The sequence below is a fragment of the Pseudonaja textilis genome, chromosome 3 (genome assembly GCF_049901715.1).
Source record: "Pseudonaja textilis isolate UNSWEBS1 chromosome 3, rPseTex1.2, whole genome shotgun sequence".
Classification (NCBI taxonomy): Eukaryota; Metazoa; Chordata; class Lepidosauria; order Squamata; family Elapidae; genus Pseudonaja; species Pseudonaja textilis.
This window is the reverse complement of record NC_141992.1, coordinates 53,515,766-53,533,680: the sequence shown is the minus strand read 5'-3', so window position 1 is coordinate 53,533,680 and position 17,915 is coordinate 53,515,766. Positions and strand designations below refer to the sequence as shown.

Here is a 17,915-nt window from a genome sequence, read left to right as displayed (position 1 = left end):
TCATCCTTATCCTACTTTTAAAGCAAAATGAATTTTAAAAGGTTGGTGAAACCTCTCTGGAGATGGTAAGAAGTGCTTTTGTGACACTACAAATGGTAGTAAATCAGTGTGAATACCTAAATTTGATCCTCATGAAAAAATAAGTACATTTAATTACCATGAATCACAGCAGTTGCATTATTCAAATAACATTACATTTGTTTACAAGCAACCATGGCAATGCAAATAGTAACAGCGAATCCTAATCTGTACAGGTCATATTTAAAATCAGTGAAATAAATCTGATATTACAGTGACCTAACATAGAATGGTGCTTATCTCACAAATTGTATTTTTGTGCTCAGCATGTACATTTTCTATTTACCTCTATTTCTGGTTATGCTAAGCAGTTGTATTACTACAATTCTTTCATCATTTCCATAAAATATACTTTGCATAATTCTTCAAAATGGAAAATATATTTAAAATCGTGGAGCTTTTTTAGCTGTCATGCAAATCACTGGGACTCAGATGCATAAGAATCACTTTGCTTTTGGAGACCTGTGGTTATGAGATGCAACGTGGACACGTCTTGGGATAAAATTCCACATTCAACTCCACCTCATAATCCAATGCCTGGGTTGGTAATTGAGCCCACAGATCCTCAAATCCTGTTGCAGCAACCAGAGTACCCTTTGGCTATTACTACCAGAATTTGGCAGTATGATTGCCTGCCACTCTGAAAAGAGAAACATAGAAACATTGTAGTGTAATTTTCCCCCCTTTCAAACCAGAAAAAGTGAGCTCTGTGTGAGTATAGTTCTAGTCACTTCGCATCATTGCCTTCCAAAATTTCAAGATAGCTTTTGTCCATGAAAAATTGGCCTATCTGCAGTTGCTCATTTCAGTTGGTCCATAAGAAACAGATCTGAGGAGTACTGGCTAAACAGTTGCCTTACCACTGAAAATTGCCTGTATTGTATTGCAAACTCCTACAGGACTTAATAATTTCCCATAGTGCTGTCCTCCAATGATAGACATAATCAGCCCATTAGCAAATATGTCTGGTTTGAAATGTCAGTGACAGATGCGGTTTGGTCATCAGACATTACCTGTTTTCTTTCTTCTTTAATCTCTGCTGGTACATTCAACAAGGTGAAGGGAATTATTTGGGTCATTGGCTCTGATGTTATGTGTAGATCATGTTCCAAGGACTGTGGGAAAGCATTTCCATTATCATTTTTGTCATCAAAGTATTTGTTTTTATGGTGGCTGCTTTGGGGATTGTTAGAACTCAGCACCATGTAGTGCTGATGGGAAGAAGGCCGGCTGCCCCATTCTGCCTGTTCTGCTGAATCCATATCTAGCAAAGTGTCAAAGCTTGGTGTTTCCAGGGGTTTTTCAGATAGTACTTCCAACAAGCAAGTCAAAGGCACATCCTCCAACATTTTGTTGAAAAATAAAGCATTTACCTAAAAGTTCAGAAAGAAACAATCAGAAATTCAGAAGGGCCTCTAAATTATCCCCTTCCCTCCCTGACATTCACTTTATGGGAATCTGCATGAAATAACAATGTGAAAGACAATAAAAGAGCAATGTACTCCAACTAGGAAGAGTTAAAAATCACCAAAAGTTCCACCCAGGATTTAGCATGTACTGTAATCTGAGTAAGGAAGACTTCTAGGCACCAGCTAAATTACCTCAATTTATTTCTGTATATAATACCGTTTCTATTATCACAGTTCAGAAATGGGATGGAACTGAAAAAGTCTGCACCTCGGAAAAGTCATGTGAGAAATGGTTTAGCTCATATTATTCCCCAAATCTGGAAAATATGCCCACAGAACGAGGCAAGATTCTCACAAAAAAAGTATATCGGAAGTAGTTAAAAAAGGTCATCTTTCCTAGTTAAAAGATGGCCTAATTCTGCTTCTACTGACTTACTGCATTAGAAGTAATACAATAAAAAGAAAGTATCACCTGCTGCTGCTGCTGCTTGCCATTATCCTTGAAGAATCCATCTAGGACGTGATGTAGTTCTGGAATGCTTGGCCAGAGCTTTTGTTTCACGCTGCTATTAACAAAAAAGCAGATGGTTGCAAAAGAATAACAGCACCTATGCCAAACTGTGTTTTTTGTTCAATGGCTGAACTGCACAGAACTCAGTTACCTGTAGTTGGAGAGGCAGGTGAAGCCCAGACCCAGCACAAGTCCTGCACACAGCAAGAGTGCAATGGCCACGATCATAATAACTGAATCTGAAGTAGAAGCACATGGTGGTGAATTTGTGGGTCTTCTTTCCCTGAGGCTCAGCAGTCTTTGTTTCATTTGTCGAATATTTTCCCTCCTTATCTAGCAACCTCTCTCCAGTACACACCACTGATGTTGCTTACCTGCACCGGGTGGGACTTCAACACACACCAATTCTGACCAGGTGCTCCAGTCCCCACGGTACTTCTGGCCATCTGGCTGGGTGCGCAGCTGAAGGCAGTAGCGATCTTGGGTGGCCAGATGAATTTCACTGGTGTTTGAGTACTGCACCTGTAGGATCTACCCAGAAAATGGCCTCATCAGGTATACAGGTAGTCCTCGACTTGCAACACTTCATTTAGTGACAATTCAAAGTTACAACAGCACTGAAAATAGCGGCTTATGACCATTTTTCACACTTATGACCATTGCAACATCCCCATGGTCACATGATTTACACTCAGATGCTTGACAACAAACTCATTAATGATGGTCTTAGTATTCAGGAGTCATTTTGTGGCTTTCTGACTCATTTAACAACCTCTGATTCAACCTCTGAACAACCATGTTACTAATTTAACAGCTGCAGTGATTCACTTAACAAATGTGGCAAGAAAAGTCATAAAATGGGACAGATTCACTTAACAAATTTTTCAGTTAATGACATAAATTTTGGGCTCAATTGTGGTCTGAAGTTGAGGACTACCTGTACTCTACTCATTAAATTCCTGGATTTCAAATCCCCAAAGAACAGGTGGTCCTCTACCTACAACCATTGGTTTAACCATGGAAGTTACAATGGAAAGTGTGACATGTGACTAATCCTCACACTTAACAATTATTGTAGCAGCCCCGTGGTCATGTGATCAAAATTCAGGTACTTAGCAACTGGCATGTATTTATGATGGTTACACCATCTCAGGTTCATGTGATTGCCATTTGTGACTTTCCCATGCAACTGCCAACAAGCAAGGTCAATGGGAAAACCAGATTTGCTTCACAGCCACCTGATTCATTTAACAACTGAGTAATTTGCTTAACAACCATAGCAAAAAGGTCATAAAATCAAGTGCAATTCACTTGCCTTACATTGAAAATTCTGGTCCCAATTGTGCAATAACCCGAGGATTATTTGTATAGCAATAGTTAGCTATTATTCTACTAGCTGGGTCATGGTTTTTCCTCTGAATGAGATGCTCCCCATATTCATTTACTATAGCATAAATTTTAGTAGTGTCATCCCTTAGGTTATGGCATGTTTGAAAAAGGGGAGGTTTTTTAAAATTCCTAAGCTTTTTTAAACCTCTTTTGTTAACCTGTCATATGCTTCTGGTTGCCTTAGTTGTGTCTTGAGCCAAATACAAAAGTACGGCATGTATTCATCTCATTCTCTAGCAAAAGTTCCATTTAGGCATTGTTGCTTGGGCCAGAAATTCAATCAGCTCTTCTATGCATTCTAAAGACTAGCACTAGTAGATCAGCTTGTCTGGAGAGATGTGGTGCCCCGTTTCTGGAAATTCTCTTATTTATTTCTATAAGTATTGTTTAGAACTTATCAAGATGCATCGATTGTCATGGCTATTGACCAAAGTACCCAGTTCAAAACTGGCGACATGCTAGTATTTCATCTATATATTTCATAGGATTTTAAAAATATAATAGAGATGAATGGCTGTAAAACAAGAGTGGACTGAGGCCCTACCTCTTTTTGTGTGTTATGCATAAAAAAGAGACAAGGTTTCAATCCCAGAATTGCAGCCTTAATTGTGATTTTTTGGGGGGACTCCTGCCCCAATGCCCCAAATTTATTTATTTATTTTATATCAACCTTCCATTGAAAATTTGCCTCACAGTCAAAATCCTTTCTGCAAATCATTAGATTATTGCATAGAAATACAGGTACTGAAAAAAAATGTGGATGTGAGGAAGTGACAGTAATTTCCTTTATTTATGAAATAGGAGCAAGGGTATTTATGCTAATACCATCTTAAGCTTGGGAGATAATAGCTTCTTATTAACATCATAATAAGCCTGATTCCTGAGGAATCGGGGTATGAATCTGCCCTTTACTGCCAATAAGCTTTTTAAAATCTTCAATTGAAACCAATCTTTTTGTAATTTAAGGCTACAGGTAGTTCTTGCTTAATGACTGCTCTGTTTAAGGGACTCAAAAGTTATGACAGCACTGAAAAAATAACTTTGCAACTGGTGTTGGCACTTATGGTGGTCACAGTGTCCTTGCAGTCACATGATTGACAGTCAGGTGCTTTGAATGATCATCAGAGTGTCCCATGATCATGAGATTGCCTTTAGAGTGCCTCACAACTAGAGCCCGACAAGCAGAATCAATGCAGAAGGCAACAAATCATGTGATTTGCTTAAGAACTGTGACAGAATTAATGCCATAAACCTATTTGATCACACAATGTATTGCTTAATGACCATATTGCTTAGCAGTGGAATTGCTTGTCCCAATTGTATCAGTAATAAACCTTGGAAAAATAAATGTTTACAATTTTTAACTTTGATCTACTGTATGAAGAATGCTCTTATATCCCCACTCTCCTTTTACTCTGTGTAACCTTTTTTGTGATATAAGAAGAATATAGAATAGGACACAACATTCCAGCTGGTTCTTGCAGAGTAAAAAATAAAATAAAATAGGGTAGCGATTTCTTGTAGCTTGGAAGCCATAGTTCTAAATTTGCATTACAGAAGCATTTATTTGCAACTATCTGGCACCGCTAATTGGATATCACAAAAGAATATCTGCTGGGGGAAAAATACCTTCCATTTCAAGGTGTCCTGCACCGTATACCGTATCTGATATACCATGTGTTCAGCTATTTCTTCTAATGGGTAGGCCCACTCCAGCCTTAGTATATTTCTGTCTATTGAAGCCTCCAGGATTCTTGGGGGAGCAGTGTGCACTATAACAGGAGAAAGGGAGAGAGGTGGCTAGTTAGGTCAGCTTAGCTTCATGTGGAAGCAGAGGTCCCCTGCAACATTTATAGTATTCCATATTTTCTAATATTGAGGTTCGTTTGATGCTATACCAGCTCACTCTTTTGAGCTGAAAGTCCTGATGGTGCTGAGGCCAAGAGATGCTCAAGGTTCTTACCCACATGGTACAATTTGAATGGCTCTTCAAAGTAGCTGACCTCTTGCTCACTCTGGCGGATAGTCACCAGGATAGAAAGGTACTGAGTGTCGCTAGGCTGAAAGGTGCATGCGCAGGAATCAGGGTCTTCCTTCTTACATTTGTGCCAGGTTTGCCCTCTGCAAATTAAAATGGACAATAGTGATACGATGTTGAGTTGTTTGCTAGAACTATCTGAAGTTGCCTTTTAAACTTCTTAAATTATTGACCACACTTACACTTTCCTTGACAGTTAGTAACCCCAAGTTCTGTTTAAGCTTTCCTTTCAATTTAGGTGATCCCACTAACCATATTGGAATGAATATGATTAGTGAGATTCCTTAAGTTGTAAAAAATTCTAAAAAGTGCTACCATCATTCCATCTATTTATCATTCCTGTTCAGCGGTGGGATTCATTTTTTTTTTTACTACTGGTTCTGTGGGCGTGGCTTGGTGGGCGTGACATGACTCGGTAGGCATGGCAGGGGAAGGATACTGTAAAATCTCCATTCACTGCCACCCCACTAACCTGCTTTCCAGTTCCATTCTCCTGTGCAGAACAACAAAAGAAGACCTGGGTGATCAGCTGGGACTCAGGAGGCAGAGAATAGATGGGAGAGAGGCCAGTCAGAGGTGGGATTTGCCGGTTCTCCAGAACTGGTCAGAACCTGCTGAAGACCACCACTGGTCCTGTTGCGTTATAATTTTGAACAGCCATCATCCCCTTCTATTGATTGTCATAGGCCATTTGAAATGTAGGCCCTGTGAAGAAGACGCATTACCAGGGCTGATATGTAGAAATGAGAGATGAAACAGACATTGCAGTAGAGACTCCTCCTAAACCTATGATGGTTTGAGACTTAGTAAACACTAAATAGGTGAGGTTGTTGTGAGTGGCACAAAGTCAGTCACAGTCAAACAACCAAGAAGCAGGAGTAATGTGATATCGTTTTTAACTGCTATGTTAGAACTGGAGAAACAGGTTCCATTTGCCATTCAACTTGAATGAAATTTGTCCAGTAAGCTTTAGTCACTCTCTTCATCTCATCCTAACCTATTTCCCAGGGTTGCTGCTGTTAAATACCGTTGATAACTCAGACAGGAGAACTATCTACGCAGCCAAAATGATTTGAAAGTCGGATGGGATTTGCATTAATTAAATGTTCGTAACCTTGCTTGGTAACCTAAGCTAACCAAATATGACTCAGAGCAATCCCTGCACACGTGTGCCTAGTTTGGTGTAATGGTTAAAGCATCAGGCTAGAACCCAGGCACGAGGGTTCTAGGCACAAAGCCAGCTTGGTGACCTTGGGTTGGTCACTTTCTCCTAGCCTTAGAAAGGAGGCAATGGCAAATCACTTCTGAAAAACCTTGCCATGAAAATTGCAGGGACTTGTTTGGGCATTGCCCAGGAATCAGAAATAATTGAATGTGGGGTGGGGTGGGGTGGGGAGCATACGTATGTATGTGAAAACTGAAGGACACTACTTGGAACGGTACCTGGAGCAGGAGGAAAAACACAAATTATAGGACAGAACGTTATAGGTACTGTTCATTTGCCCATCTAGTCACCTTGTGCTGCTGCTGTTGCTTTCCATCCAGTACAAGAGGCTGTGAAAGGGGCCAGAACCCGGAGGTTTCTTGTTCCAGTGGCAGTGCAATTGATACAAATCTGGAGTGAAGCAGTGCAGACCAATTGCCTCTGTCCAAGAAAGAGAATAGACATAGAACAGTTTGACAGCCGCTTTTTGCAGTAGTATTTTGTGTCCCCACAGGCTAAATCTATGTTCTTTGTTTTATATACAGTACATGACCTTCTTTGCAGAGAGTGGAAAATCCACAGCAATATCTTCTAAAAACTCTATGCCACGAAACTACACTCCCCAAATCTCACGCCAGTGGTCATACCGAGTGAGGCTGCTTGGGAATGTGGCTCATCTGCAGAGCTCCGGCTATCTATCTTCAGGAGGTCCTTCATTCTTTTCAGAACATCTCTTGCATGCTCTAACTCCTTCCCTTTAGAAATGTTTCATGACTTTATTCTTCATTATAAAATGTGAAAAAAACCACATGTCTTGTTCATTAACAAGAAAAATAATTATATTTAGGTTTTTTTTTTTATTGCTGTGCCTTAGAAGCAAAACTCTTTCTGCAAAGGAAAGGATCAATGTGAATTTGTAGAAAGTCAGAGCACTTCTGGATGGAAGATTCCTAGGGTTAACAGTCAAAAGGTGTTGAGCAGCTTTTCTACCTTTTTCTCCTCACCTCCCCCCTCCGGTGTGTGTGTGTGTGTGAATAAAGGAGTAAAAAGATGCAGAAGAAAGACTCCAGAATAAAGACTCTAGATACAACAGGATCTTGGCAGACTTGAAAACCAAACCCTATCTAACAAAATGAAATTCGGTGGTGAGAAAAGTAAGGTTTTATATTCAGGCAAGAAAAACCAAAAGAGCAAGCATAATATAGGTGGTTCCTGGTACAATAGTAGTAGCTATGAGAGGGATCTTGGTGTCCTGGTAGACAATCATTTAAATATGAGCCAGCAGTGTATGGCAGCTCCCTCTGTATAAACAGAGGGATAGAATCAAGACCACATGAAATGTTAAGATCATTTTATAATGCCTTGCTTGATAAGACCACACTTGGAATATTGAATCCAGCTTTAGTCACTATGATGTAAAAAAGATGTTGAGATGTTGAGAATGCAGTGAACAGCAACAAAGATGATTATGGGACTGGAAATTAAAATATGTGAAGAATGGTTGAAGGAATATGTCTAGTTCATATTGGACATATTTAGCTGAATGACAAAGAGTGATGGAGTAACATGATAGCAGTGTTCATTGTAAGGAAATCTGACTGAATTAATGTCTGACTGGATGAAACGTGTTGTGTTAGCAGAACTGTTAGGCAGTAAACACTCAAACTGAACAGGGAAGCAAATTTTGAACAGGAGCACATGCAAGAATTAATGAAAAGAAGTCAGCCCTAGTTGAGTTTGCCCTTCATATACTCTCCAGTAAAAGGAAGTGCAATGGCTCAGCGGTTGAGCTTGTCAGCTGGAAAGCTGACATCCCGGGTTAAAGATCCAAATGTCATATGATAGTGTGAGCTCCCATTACTTGCCCTAACAACTGCCAACCTAGAAGTTTGGAAGTATGCAAATGCAAATAGATAAATAGGTATCACTTTGGCGAGAAGATAGCAGCATTCTGTGTGCCTAGGCATAGAGTCATGCTTGGCTACATGGCCACAGAAGTGTCTTTGGACAACACTGAGGGGCTAAGAAATGGAGATGAGCACTGCCCCTAGAGCTGAACATGACTTGGCAGGAGAAACCTTTACCTTTGCCTTGATCTCCCATGCTTTTTAATCATGCCCATATAGCCAAACAGACTCCAGAACTGGAAATAAATATTCATGCCTTTCTGTCCCTTCTTCTTTCAGTCCTGCTAGCTAAGCAAATGCAGATTTGAGTGCACCCTTGTCGTGTCAGGATAATCAGTAGTTTCATGCTATGGTTCCTGAAGGGAAATGCAACATTTGCATTTTCAGAATTTCAAATACCTCGATACTGCATTTCCTCAGCAGTTATTTAATTATTTAATAGTAAAGTAGAATGGGAGAGCAAAATGTATTTGCCATTCATTGTTTCATGGGGCGTGGCTTTTACATCTGTATGTGCAAGCATCTACGGGCCAGAAAAATTTGCAGAAGTACAGGTTCACAAGACTTGTACGACTGCTTTCATGCACGAATATGTCTCCTGAAGAGGGAAAATTGATTTTTAGGGAGTTACAGAATCCACTCTTGCAACAATTTCATTTATTTTAATTTTTCACTTTGCAGTAGTAATATTGATGCAGTATAATTCTGCCAATTGTAGTACCTGGGTGTCCTACTTCCAGATAGAAATGGTGCATCCTTCCATGCTATGGCTCTGAAGTTGCATTACTGATAGCTGCTTCCTAGTCAATAAGACACTTACCAGGAAGATGGGGTGTTTCTGCTGTCACTGCTGGAGACCAGGGTCCCCAAATGCCATCAAGAGAGAGGCCATCAGGTTTGGAGCGAACTTGGATGTGGTATTGCTGTCCTGGAAGGAGATTCTTGAGCTGGCACATTTGGCTGTTTTTCACTTCAATCTACAATAAAATAGAATAAGAGTATAAATGTTTCTTCAGTTAGACCATTTTAGCAAAAAAGTAATAGAGCAAAAATATACTCCAGCCATTATAGCAAAGCCATTTTTTTCCTTTATTAACCATACCCTGAACAGTGGCTGAATGGAATCCTCAACACCATAAAGAACTTCATAAATCAGGAAGTCTGCATAGCTGATAGATGGAGCCATCCAATTTACAAGCAACTGTTGGGCAATCCCTGGCCACTCAACTGTTACATTTGTTGGTGGAGCAATGAGACCTTAAAACAACAACAAAGAAAAACAAAAAAAAATGAATGTTCTTGCTTATCTCTATGCCATTCATGTGATGATTGAATAGGAAAGAATAGCCTTTCTAGATTGAACAGAAGGCAGTCTGATCAATAGAGTTCTAATTTGCTGGAGCAGAAATTGGGAATGTCTGTTACAAATGCACCTGTGCCTCTTTTAGAATTGATAGCTGAACTTCCTTACAAGATCTGCTATATAATTTATTGTCTCAATTTATATGGCCTCTCATCTCAGGTTCATTACTCTGGGTGTTTAATAATAATAATAAAATAAAAATTTCATTCGTTTTCTGAAAAAAAATCATAAAGGAAAGAACAACAACATACAAACGATCCCATTTCCATAGGTTGATAAAACCTTTCCCCATGAATAAATCAACGCAGCCATTGCATGGGCTTACCATATTTCCAAGTTCCCAGGCCCATTAACAGAAGAAACTTCCTGAACTGTACAACTGTACAATTGTAATCACATTCTACTGACGAAGGCCTTTTTTTCCCCATCTTTATTTTACCACCTTCCTCTTTGTCTCTGCCTTATCTTTACATTTTAAGTAAATGGCAACCTTTCCCCTGTATTTCACCAGCAAGAGTTGTTAGGCTGTTGGGAATACTAGGAGCAGGGCTTTCTTGGTAGTGGCTCCTCATTTTTGGAGCTCCTTTTCCCAAGGAGAAAAATAAAGCCTTGTTACTGCTTTTTTTTAAACAAAAACAAAAGTCATTTGTATCTGTACTATAGTTAAATTATTTTTAGTAATAAATAGGTTTTTTAATGTTTAATTCATTGGTGGGCACTATTCACATGGGATCCTTCACCCCCTTTTTTTTTCAACCTTTGCATTTTCTAGAAAACCCATTGGAACATATTGAAAAGACTGTGAACAAACCTCCAACGTTTGATACTATTGTTTTCTAACTCTCGTACTACATACGATGCAAAACAGACGTGTTAAACTTTTGAAAGCTCATTGTGCCTATCTTGAACTTAACCATTTTCTCAGGTTCCTTGCAAAAACTTTACCCTCTCTTGTGGGGACAAATTGGTGTGAAAAATGTTATCTTCTCTTCGGAGGAAATCAATAGGATCAATCACACCTCTTGGCAACTGATAACTCTATGCCCTGAAAGATAGATTGAAATAAAAGCCTGCATATTGCTTATGAAATCATATAAATAAACATTCATAACTGCCTGTTATTAACAAGAATCTATCTGTCAGTGCCAAATTAGTCATAGCAGTAATTAAATTCAATTAAATCCATCAGTCTAGTGTCTGTGTGATTCACAGATTCATTCCACCAATCATCAAAATTATAACATAGAAATCATGACTTGGCTAAAATTGTTGGGTCAAATTCAGGTCATAGTATGAATGTGTTTTAGGATGCTGGACTCTTCAAAGCTTTACCCAGTCCTCGTCTCTTTTTCTGCTTCACATATAATTTATACCCTTTTGGCATAAACTTACCAACAGTGTTCACTCTGAGATACTGTGAGAATATGGTGTGATTACTAACACAATCCAACACTTCAACATTGAGTTCAATAAAGAGCTGAATGCCATGATAGTTTTCAGGAAATGTGCAGATGTGGCGCCAACTTCCATCTGTATTTTTCAAAGAGATTAGAGCACATTCTCGACTTTCGTCTCTGCAGGAGTAAAATAGAATAATTAGGACTGTGATACTTCCCCAGTGTGACTTAACCTAATCTTTTTCTAAAATGGCAAAAGTGAGTTTCAATCATCACTTTCCTATAGTTCTTAGTTAAATCACAAATAAAAGTTTCCCTGTCCAGTTGTTCCAATTCTATGGGTCAGTGCTCATCTTCATTTCTTCGCTGAGGTAGCCAGCATTGTCCAAAGACAATTATGTGGTCATGTGGCCAACATGACTATACGCCAAGGTACACGGAATGCTGTTACTTTCCCACCAAAGTGTTACCTATTCTTCTACTTGCATTTGCACACTTTCAAATTGCTAAGGTGAGCTCACCCTGTCATGTGGCCTTCAAGTCTTGAATCCATACCACAAAGGTCGACATCTTTAACCATTGAGCCATGATGCCCCCATATTTACTAGATGCCAAAGTAATTTGCTTAGAATTGGCATCTAAGTTTATAAGTGCTAGGATAAACTCTCCACCTCAGACAATTTGGTCAGTCTATGTGGAAAATAACTTCCTACCCTTCATATGTATAGAAGAATTGATAAGCTCCTTTCACATGGGTTGGCTCATCCCAGAAACAGGTGAGATCCTCAAAGGTTCGAGAAAAGCAGAAGACATCTTGAGCTGTTTTGGCCAGTAGAATAGCTTCTATAAAGGGAAAGGTTTTTTAAAAATAATAATAATAATAATAAAAAACAGAAAATAAATTGAATTCCTGATACTTTTTAGATGAAAAGAACAGCTATAACCCCCAAATTTATCCAGGGTACTGTAGTAGTCAAAATTATGACATCCTTGACAAAAAAAATTTTTGGGAGCATGCTGCTATTTTTTTAAGAGATCAAGCAGCTTAAATTAGGAGTTGTGGACTTTGTGCATTACACTAAGCCAATTTTTTAAAACATAGTTTGTTAAATGTGCCCCAAGAGACCTGATACACATAAGCACTAAGGTGAATTCACGTATTCAATTAAACATATGCAAGCAAACTATATCATGACTTAGCAGGATTTTTTTATGTATAAAATTTTATTAAAACTTTAAATACATAATAAAGCTAACAAAAGCTAATTTTTAGAAATAAGAAAAGGAAAAGAAAGGAAAAAAGAACAAAAAGTGTGGAAATCAAATCAAATAAAAGAAAAAGAATTATAAAGAAGTGACTTCTGATTTTCTCTTACAGCACTTATAAGTATAAATGTAAAATAATGTTTTCCACAAAAAGTCAATAAAAGGTTCCCGATCATCATTAACTTTAGACAACGTCCTATCCCTTCATCCTAATGAAAGCCATTTTGGCCTAATTTGGCCATTTCAGAAGTTTCATCATCTTCATTATCCATTCCTCCATTATCGGTAAACTCTAATCTTTTCATCTTTGTGCATATAATAATATTGTTGCATCACATATAAAAACAAGGTTCCCTGATTTTTTTTTCCAGGTGCTTACATCCATCAAATCTAAAATAAAAGTCTATGGTTACAATTGTACACAAGTTTTAAAGCATTCTATGTTATGTAATAACGTCCAAAATGTTCTGGCTTTTTTATGTGTCCATTTATTTAGCAGGATTTGTGAGCCCAGTATTCACTCCTATTTGCACAGGGGGAGGTCATGAGTTTCAGGAAGAGAAACATTACAGTACTCTTTTTCGTTTCAATTTTACTGAGGCCTTCTGCATTTATGTGAAGAGATGTGAAAACCCTTTTCCAATGTGCTGCTGGCTGTGGAAAGTTGGCTGCAGTAAGTTGTCCCATTCCGGCTGTGGGTCTACGACAACTTCCCACACACAGCCAACTCGCCCTGGCCAAGCTTGCTGCACCTAACTTGCTGTGGCCAACTCGCCATAGCCAACTCACCACGGGACAAGAGTTACACTATGAAGAAATGATAGAGTGGAATAATTAAAGAAAGGATGCCAAAGGAAGGATGAAATGAAATGTGAATGACAAAAATTAAAATTATTTTAAATAATTAAATTGAATTGTTGAATTGTCCCACAGTGAGTTGGCGAGTTGGCAAGTTGGCCATGGTGAGTTGTCCTGCAGCAAGTTGGCTGTGATGAGTTGGCTGTGGCGAATTGGCCATGGCAAGTTGGCTGCAGTGAGTTGTCCAGTTCTGGCTGTCAGTAGTACATACTGTCAGCTCTGAGAACAGCTGCCACAAGAATGTGAACAATGGAAGTGGGAGTGAGGGAGTTGAACAGACAAGGTTATTTAGTATGTCGCATTAAGAAATTCCAGCTGCAGTTAATTGGTTCTCATGGTTTATGAAGTATAGTAAGTGGAAGGAGATAGGGCGGAATTTGTGAGATGCGCTGGAAATGAGTTTCAGTTTTGGAAATTTTCCATGGGTATACCAGAGCTGTTCCTAATAAATCAATTGGAGATTATGCTTGTCTCTGAGTGATTGATTACCATGGACAATTTCTGGATGCCCAACACATGCAACATTAGGTATAATTATGGATCAACAAAGTAATGGACATAAGAGATCAGAGAGGCTGAGTACCTATTGTTCTCTCCTAGGTGGTTACTTAGGTGAACATTCTCTCCTATAATAATTTGTTTGTTGTCTCTTAAGAATTGCTTTGAGGATAGAATTATTAATCCTTTGAACTTTGTTGTTGAAGAAGACTCCTTAGTATACCATGAACATCCAGAAAACAAACAAAGGAATAATCAATCCAGAGTTCTGACTTGAGGCTCAAATGTCCAGGTTGAAATTATCCTACCTCAAACATGTTATGCAAAGATGTCTCTAAAGATATCTGGGAAATATGGAAGAAAAGAGATGAAGAGGACAAACAGCAGCAAGTTGGATGGATTCAGTTACAGGGATGATGGGTGCACTCTTGGATGACCTGAAGGTTCAGACTAGGAACAGGTTGCTATGGAGAATATCTATATGGTTGCTAAGAGTTAATACTGACTTGAAGGCACTAATAAAAACAAACAACAAACAAACAAAACCCCCAAAGCCATGTTTGGGGTTTTTCAGAGCAATTTCTTTTTGCTTAATTTGCAATTTTATATAAAATTATGTACTTAAATTCATTGAAAATCATTGTTTTTGTAAGTGTTCCATTTTCCTTAGGAGCTGATTTGAACTCTGTCATAGTAATTTTCCAGGAGAAACAGCAACAACCTCAGATATGCAGATGATACCACTCTAATGGCAGAAAGTGAAGAGGAACTAAAGAGCCTCTTGATGCGGGCGAAGGAGAGAGCATGCTGGCTAGGGAATTCTGGAAGTTGAAGTCCACACGTCTTAAAGTGACCAAGCTTGGAGTTCTCTGTTTTAAAGTGAGGGGGGCGGAGGAAACAATGGCATTCAGCTGTGTTGAAAATGTTAAGAGCATTTGGCAACATCAGGAAGTATATTAATTTTGTTGTATTTGTGATGTACTGAAATAACATATATTTGGCATCACTTTCCTTTTGCGGTTGTAAATCTGTGCTTTGTATGATTTTAATTTCTGTTGACCACTTGTCCAGTTGTAAACCTAAGTGTCATTGGTCTTATGGTACACGTGCTCTCATTTTCAGATAGAAATCTGAACTGAATAAACAATTATGACGATGAACTTAGAGAACATGAAACAAAGGAGCTGTTTCTTAGACCCTTGTGGTCTGTAGTAAGGGTGTGGGAGAGCCTTCCTTCACAAACAAAACATTCTAAAATAACCATGTGGTTTTGCGATAAGCGTTTGTTGAGGGCTTGGGGATGAAAGCTTCCTGCTTTAGGGAGATAGAGCTCTCAAGGAAGTGGGGAGGAAACAAGAGGATCCATTACATATTACATGCAAATGTAGACAAAAAAACCCATACAATTTTGAAAACAGAAAAACAGTCTTAGAATGCAGGGAAAATAGATTCCTTTCACATTAAGCAGAGCTGCCTGGAGACATTTTGCTTCATGAACTGAAAGACAAGATCATTTCTCTCCTCCACCCCACATTTCAGCTACAGATTGAGAGTATGAACTTAGGTTAATGTTGATGATGAGACAATGTTTTATTCTTCTAGTGTCTATTATATATCTGAGGTGAGTAAAAGAAAGGGCGGGGGCAGCGAGAAATCTGGTACAATTCCACATCTTTTGCCAGAGGAAGATTGGTGGGGCTACGCAAACAATAAGAAACAGGAATATATTTGTTTCCATCCAACATGTGATGGAAATGTAACATTTCAAAGTACACAGTAGAACCTCTGGTCATGAATGCTTCTGACCACGACCAAATCGGGTTCCGACCCGTTGTTTTTTTCCACAGCCAATTTCCTCTCCATGCCAATTTTTTTTTTGTAAGTGCCAAATTTCCAAAATTAGGTTCAGGTCACATTCAAATCAGGTTGTGACCAAAGTTATGGAACGAATTATAGTCGGAACCAGAAGTTCTACTGTAGGATTAAAAATACAGCATCTGTTTAACCGATAAACTAAAGCATTTAGAGCATTCTAGTATAGGGATGCCCCTTTATAACAAGTTTACAACATCTGGACCTATGCAGAAAAACAGAAAGTAATCATCAAGGCAGTTTAATAGCAAAGCTTATTTTCACTCTAAACTTTAATGTATTTCATTACGTATAACCACAAGCCTCACATACCAAACTTTACTGAGGCTCTTTTACAAAATCTCTACAGCATCTAATTTGCAGAGTTAATATCTATGTGCATCCTTCCTTTGTTAGCATTTTTGTAGAAGCTACGTGCATTTTTAAAAAATAAGGACTGGATTTAAAGATAAAGAACCATATTTATTTACTTGTTTCAGAGTAGACATGTGATATGGCATTGCTATATCCTAAAGAATCACTGCTTTTGGTTACTATATGAAATAATCAGGATTATGATGGGGAAAATTTGTTTACTTGCCATTAATACATTATGTTTCATGTTCCTGACACTAGTCTAAAACTTTGGCCAATTGGCTTTAATAGAAATATCAGCCATTAGCTCCAAGTTTTGTTGTCCTATCCCATATCTTTATCCTAATAAACAGACAGTATATTTACCTTCATTTGCTAAATAGATTTTCCTTTCAAGTAAGGAAAGAGAGCCTTGTGGTATATGTAAGGAAGGGCCCTGGAGTTGATTTCTCCTGCTTAGTGTCCAATTCCTGTTATCTCTGAATTCTCAGGCCACAGCTGGACAAATACGTCATTTCACATAAATGCAGAAGGGAACAATTCAAAAGCCTAAAATGCTTCCTCGATACACATTGGGACATAACCTGTCTGCACTTACGGTATTCGCTGAGATTTTGTTTCCCCTCTGGGCCACTGCTTTGTTACTCTTTCCTTCCAGCATCACTTCATTTTCAGGTTATCACTAACTCTCAGAATTGAACAACGACATGATGATGCCATAAAATTGGAAAGAGAGCTAAATTATATCAAAGGATGGACTTTTGTTTTCAGTTCTCCCACACTGCTGAAAGGCTATGGAGACTCCCTCTTTGCCAGATACAGATATGTTTGAAAAGCGAGTGCACCTAAGTTCTTTTTACAATTAATAGACCGCTTATCCAGAAAAGTTATCTCAAATGGATTTCCTAGTGGCAGAGTTATGTCCAGAAATTAGCAATGTCAAATAAACTGACTGAGACGTTTCCATAAATTTTCATCCCCCCTTCCCAGATACTACAGTCCAATACTTATTTACCCATCTGTGCTATATTCACATTTAGATTTGCAGAACCCCACAAATCATGCTCTCCTCATAAACAAAGGGAAGCACAGCAATGTTTATCCTTACCTTCATCTGTAACAAGGACAAAGTGGAGCATACGTAAAATGGTGAGCAGGAGCATAACAAGGAAAGGAAGTGGTGTCATTGAGCACAAATTGACTGCCATTTGAAAGGTGATCAACTGTCACTGGTTTAGGTACCTAAACTGCAGCTGAGGAACATCACATAACCTGATTATGAGGTTATGGACATCTGAATGCACAGGAGGTCTGGACACTTGCTGAGCATGGTGGGAGCAGTAACTGTTCAAGCTGATGTTCCAATTAAGAAGGCTGAACTCCAAAACTCTGAGTCTCTGCTGTTGGACCTCAGTAGCGGAAACTTATCTGTAGAGTGTCAGCCCAGCTGCTTAGAGGAAACTTTGGTAAAAGCTTTCTATAGTTCCATTCTTCTGCCACTTCCCCAGCCCCAAACCACCATGCCATGGTCTGCAAGAGGGGAAACCCTGCCTAGAGACTGTGGCTATCAGATAGGGTGAATGTCCTGCCCTTGTGGTGGTGCCTTGGAGGATAGGAAATAAACATCCTCTGACCCCACATGGGATAATGTGAGGGGCAGGCAAGTGTTGGTGATGGTCTTGAAACAGAAATAATCCATATAGGCAAGCAACCCTCATTAGCCAAAAGGCACACTTTTCCCCCACTACCTAAGGCATTGTTCAGAATATTT

General features: G+C 38.9%; 1 protein-coding gene across 1 annotated transcript; it reads right to left on the bottom strand.

Annotated features, from left to right (window-relative positions):
- Positions 1-1,002: 1,002 nt before the first annotated feature.
- On the bottom strand, positions 1,003-17,671 carry MPL (MPL proto-oncogene, thrombopoietin receptor). Its single transcript, XM_026706986.2, has 12 exons — positions 17,253-17,671; positions 12,010-12,139; positions 11,292-11,473; positions 9,639-9,793; positions 9,357-9,513; positions 6,941-7,070; positions 5,351-5,508; positions 5,017-5,159; positions 2,373-2,529; positions 2,150-2,237; positions 1,960-2,053; positions 1,003-1,451 (listed from the first exon to the last, which is right to left on the bottom strand). Exons 1-12 carry the CDS (start codon positions 17,350-17,352, stop codon positions 1,023-1,025), a joined length of 1,923 nt encoding a protein of 640 aa, XP_026562771.1. The 5' UTR covers positions 17,353-17,671; the 3' UTR covers positions 1,003-1,022.
- Between the last annotated feature and the right edge of the window lie 244 nt (positions 17,672-17,915).

What these genes read in the sequence shown, in the direction of transcription:
- MPL (XM_026706986.2), bottom strand. Translation starts at nt 17,352, where the DNA reads ATGGCAGTCAATTTGTGCTCAATGACACCACTTCCTTTCCTTGTTATG. An exon ending in AGAAACACCCCATCTTCCTG is followed by an intron (nt 7,071 to 9,356) that starts GTAAGTGTCTTA and finishes TTTCTTGGACAG; the next exon opens with AGGCAATTGGTCTGCACTGC. An exon ending in ACCTGCCTCTCCAACTACAG is followed by an intron (nt 2,054 to 2,149) that starts GTAACTGAGTTC and finishes TTTTGTTAATAG; the next exon opens with CAGCGTGAAACAAAAGCTCT.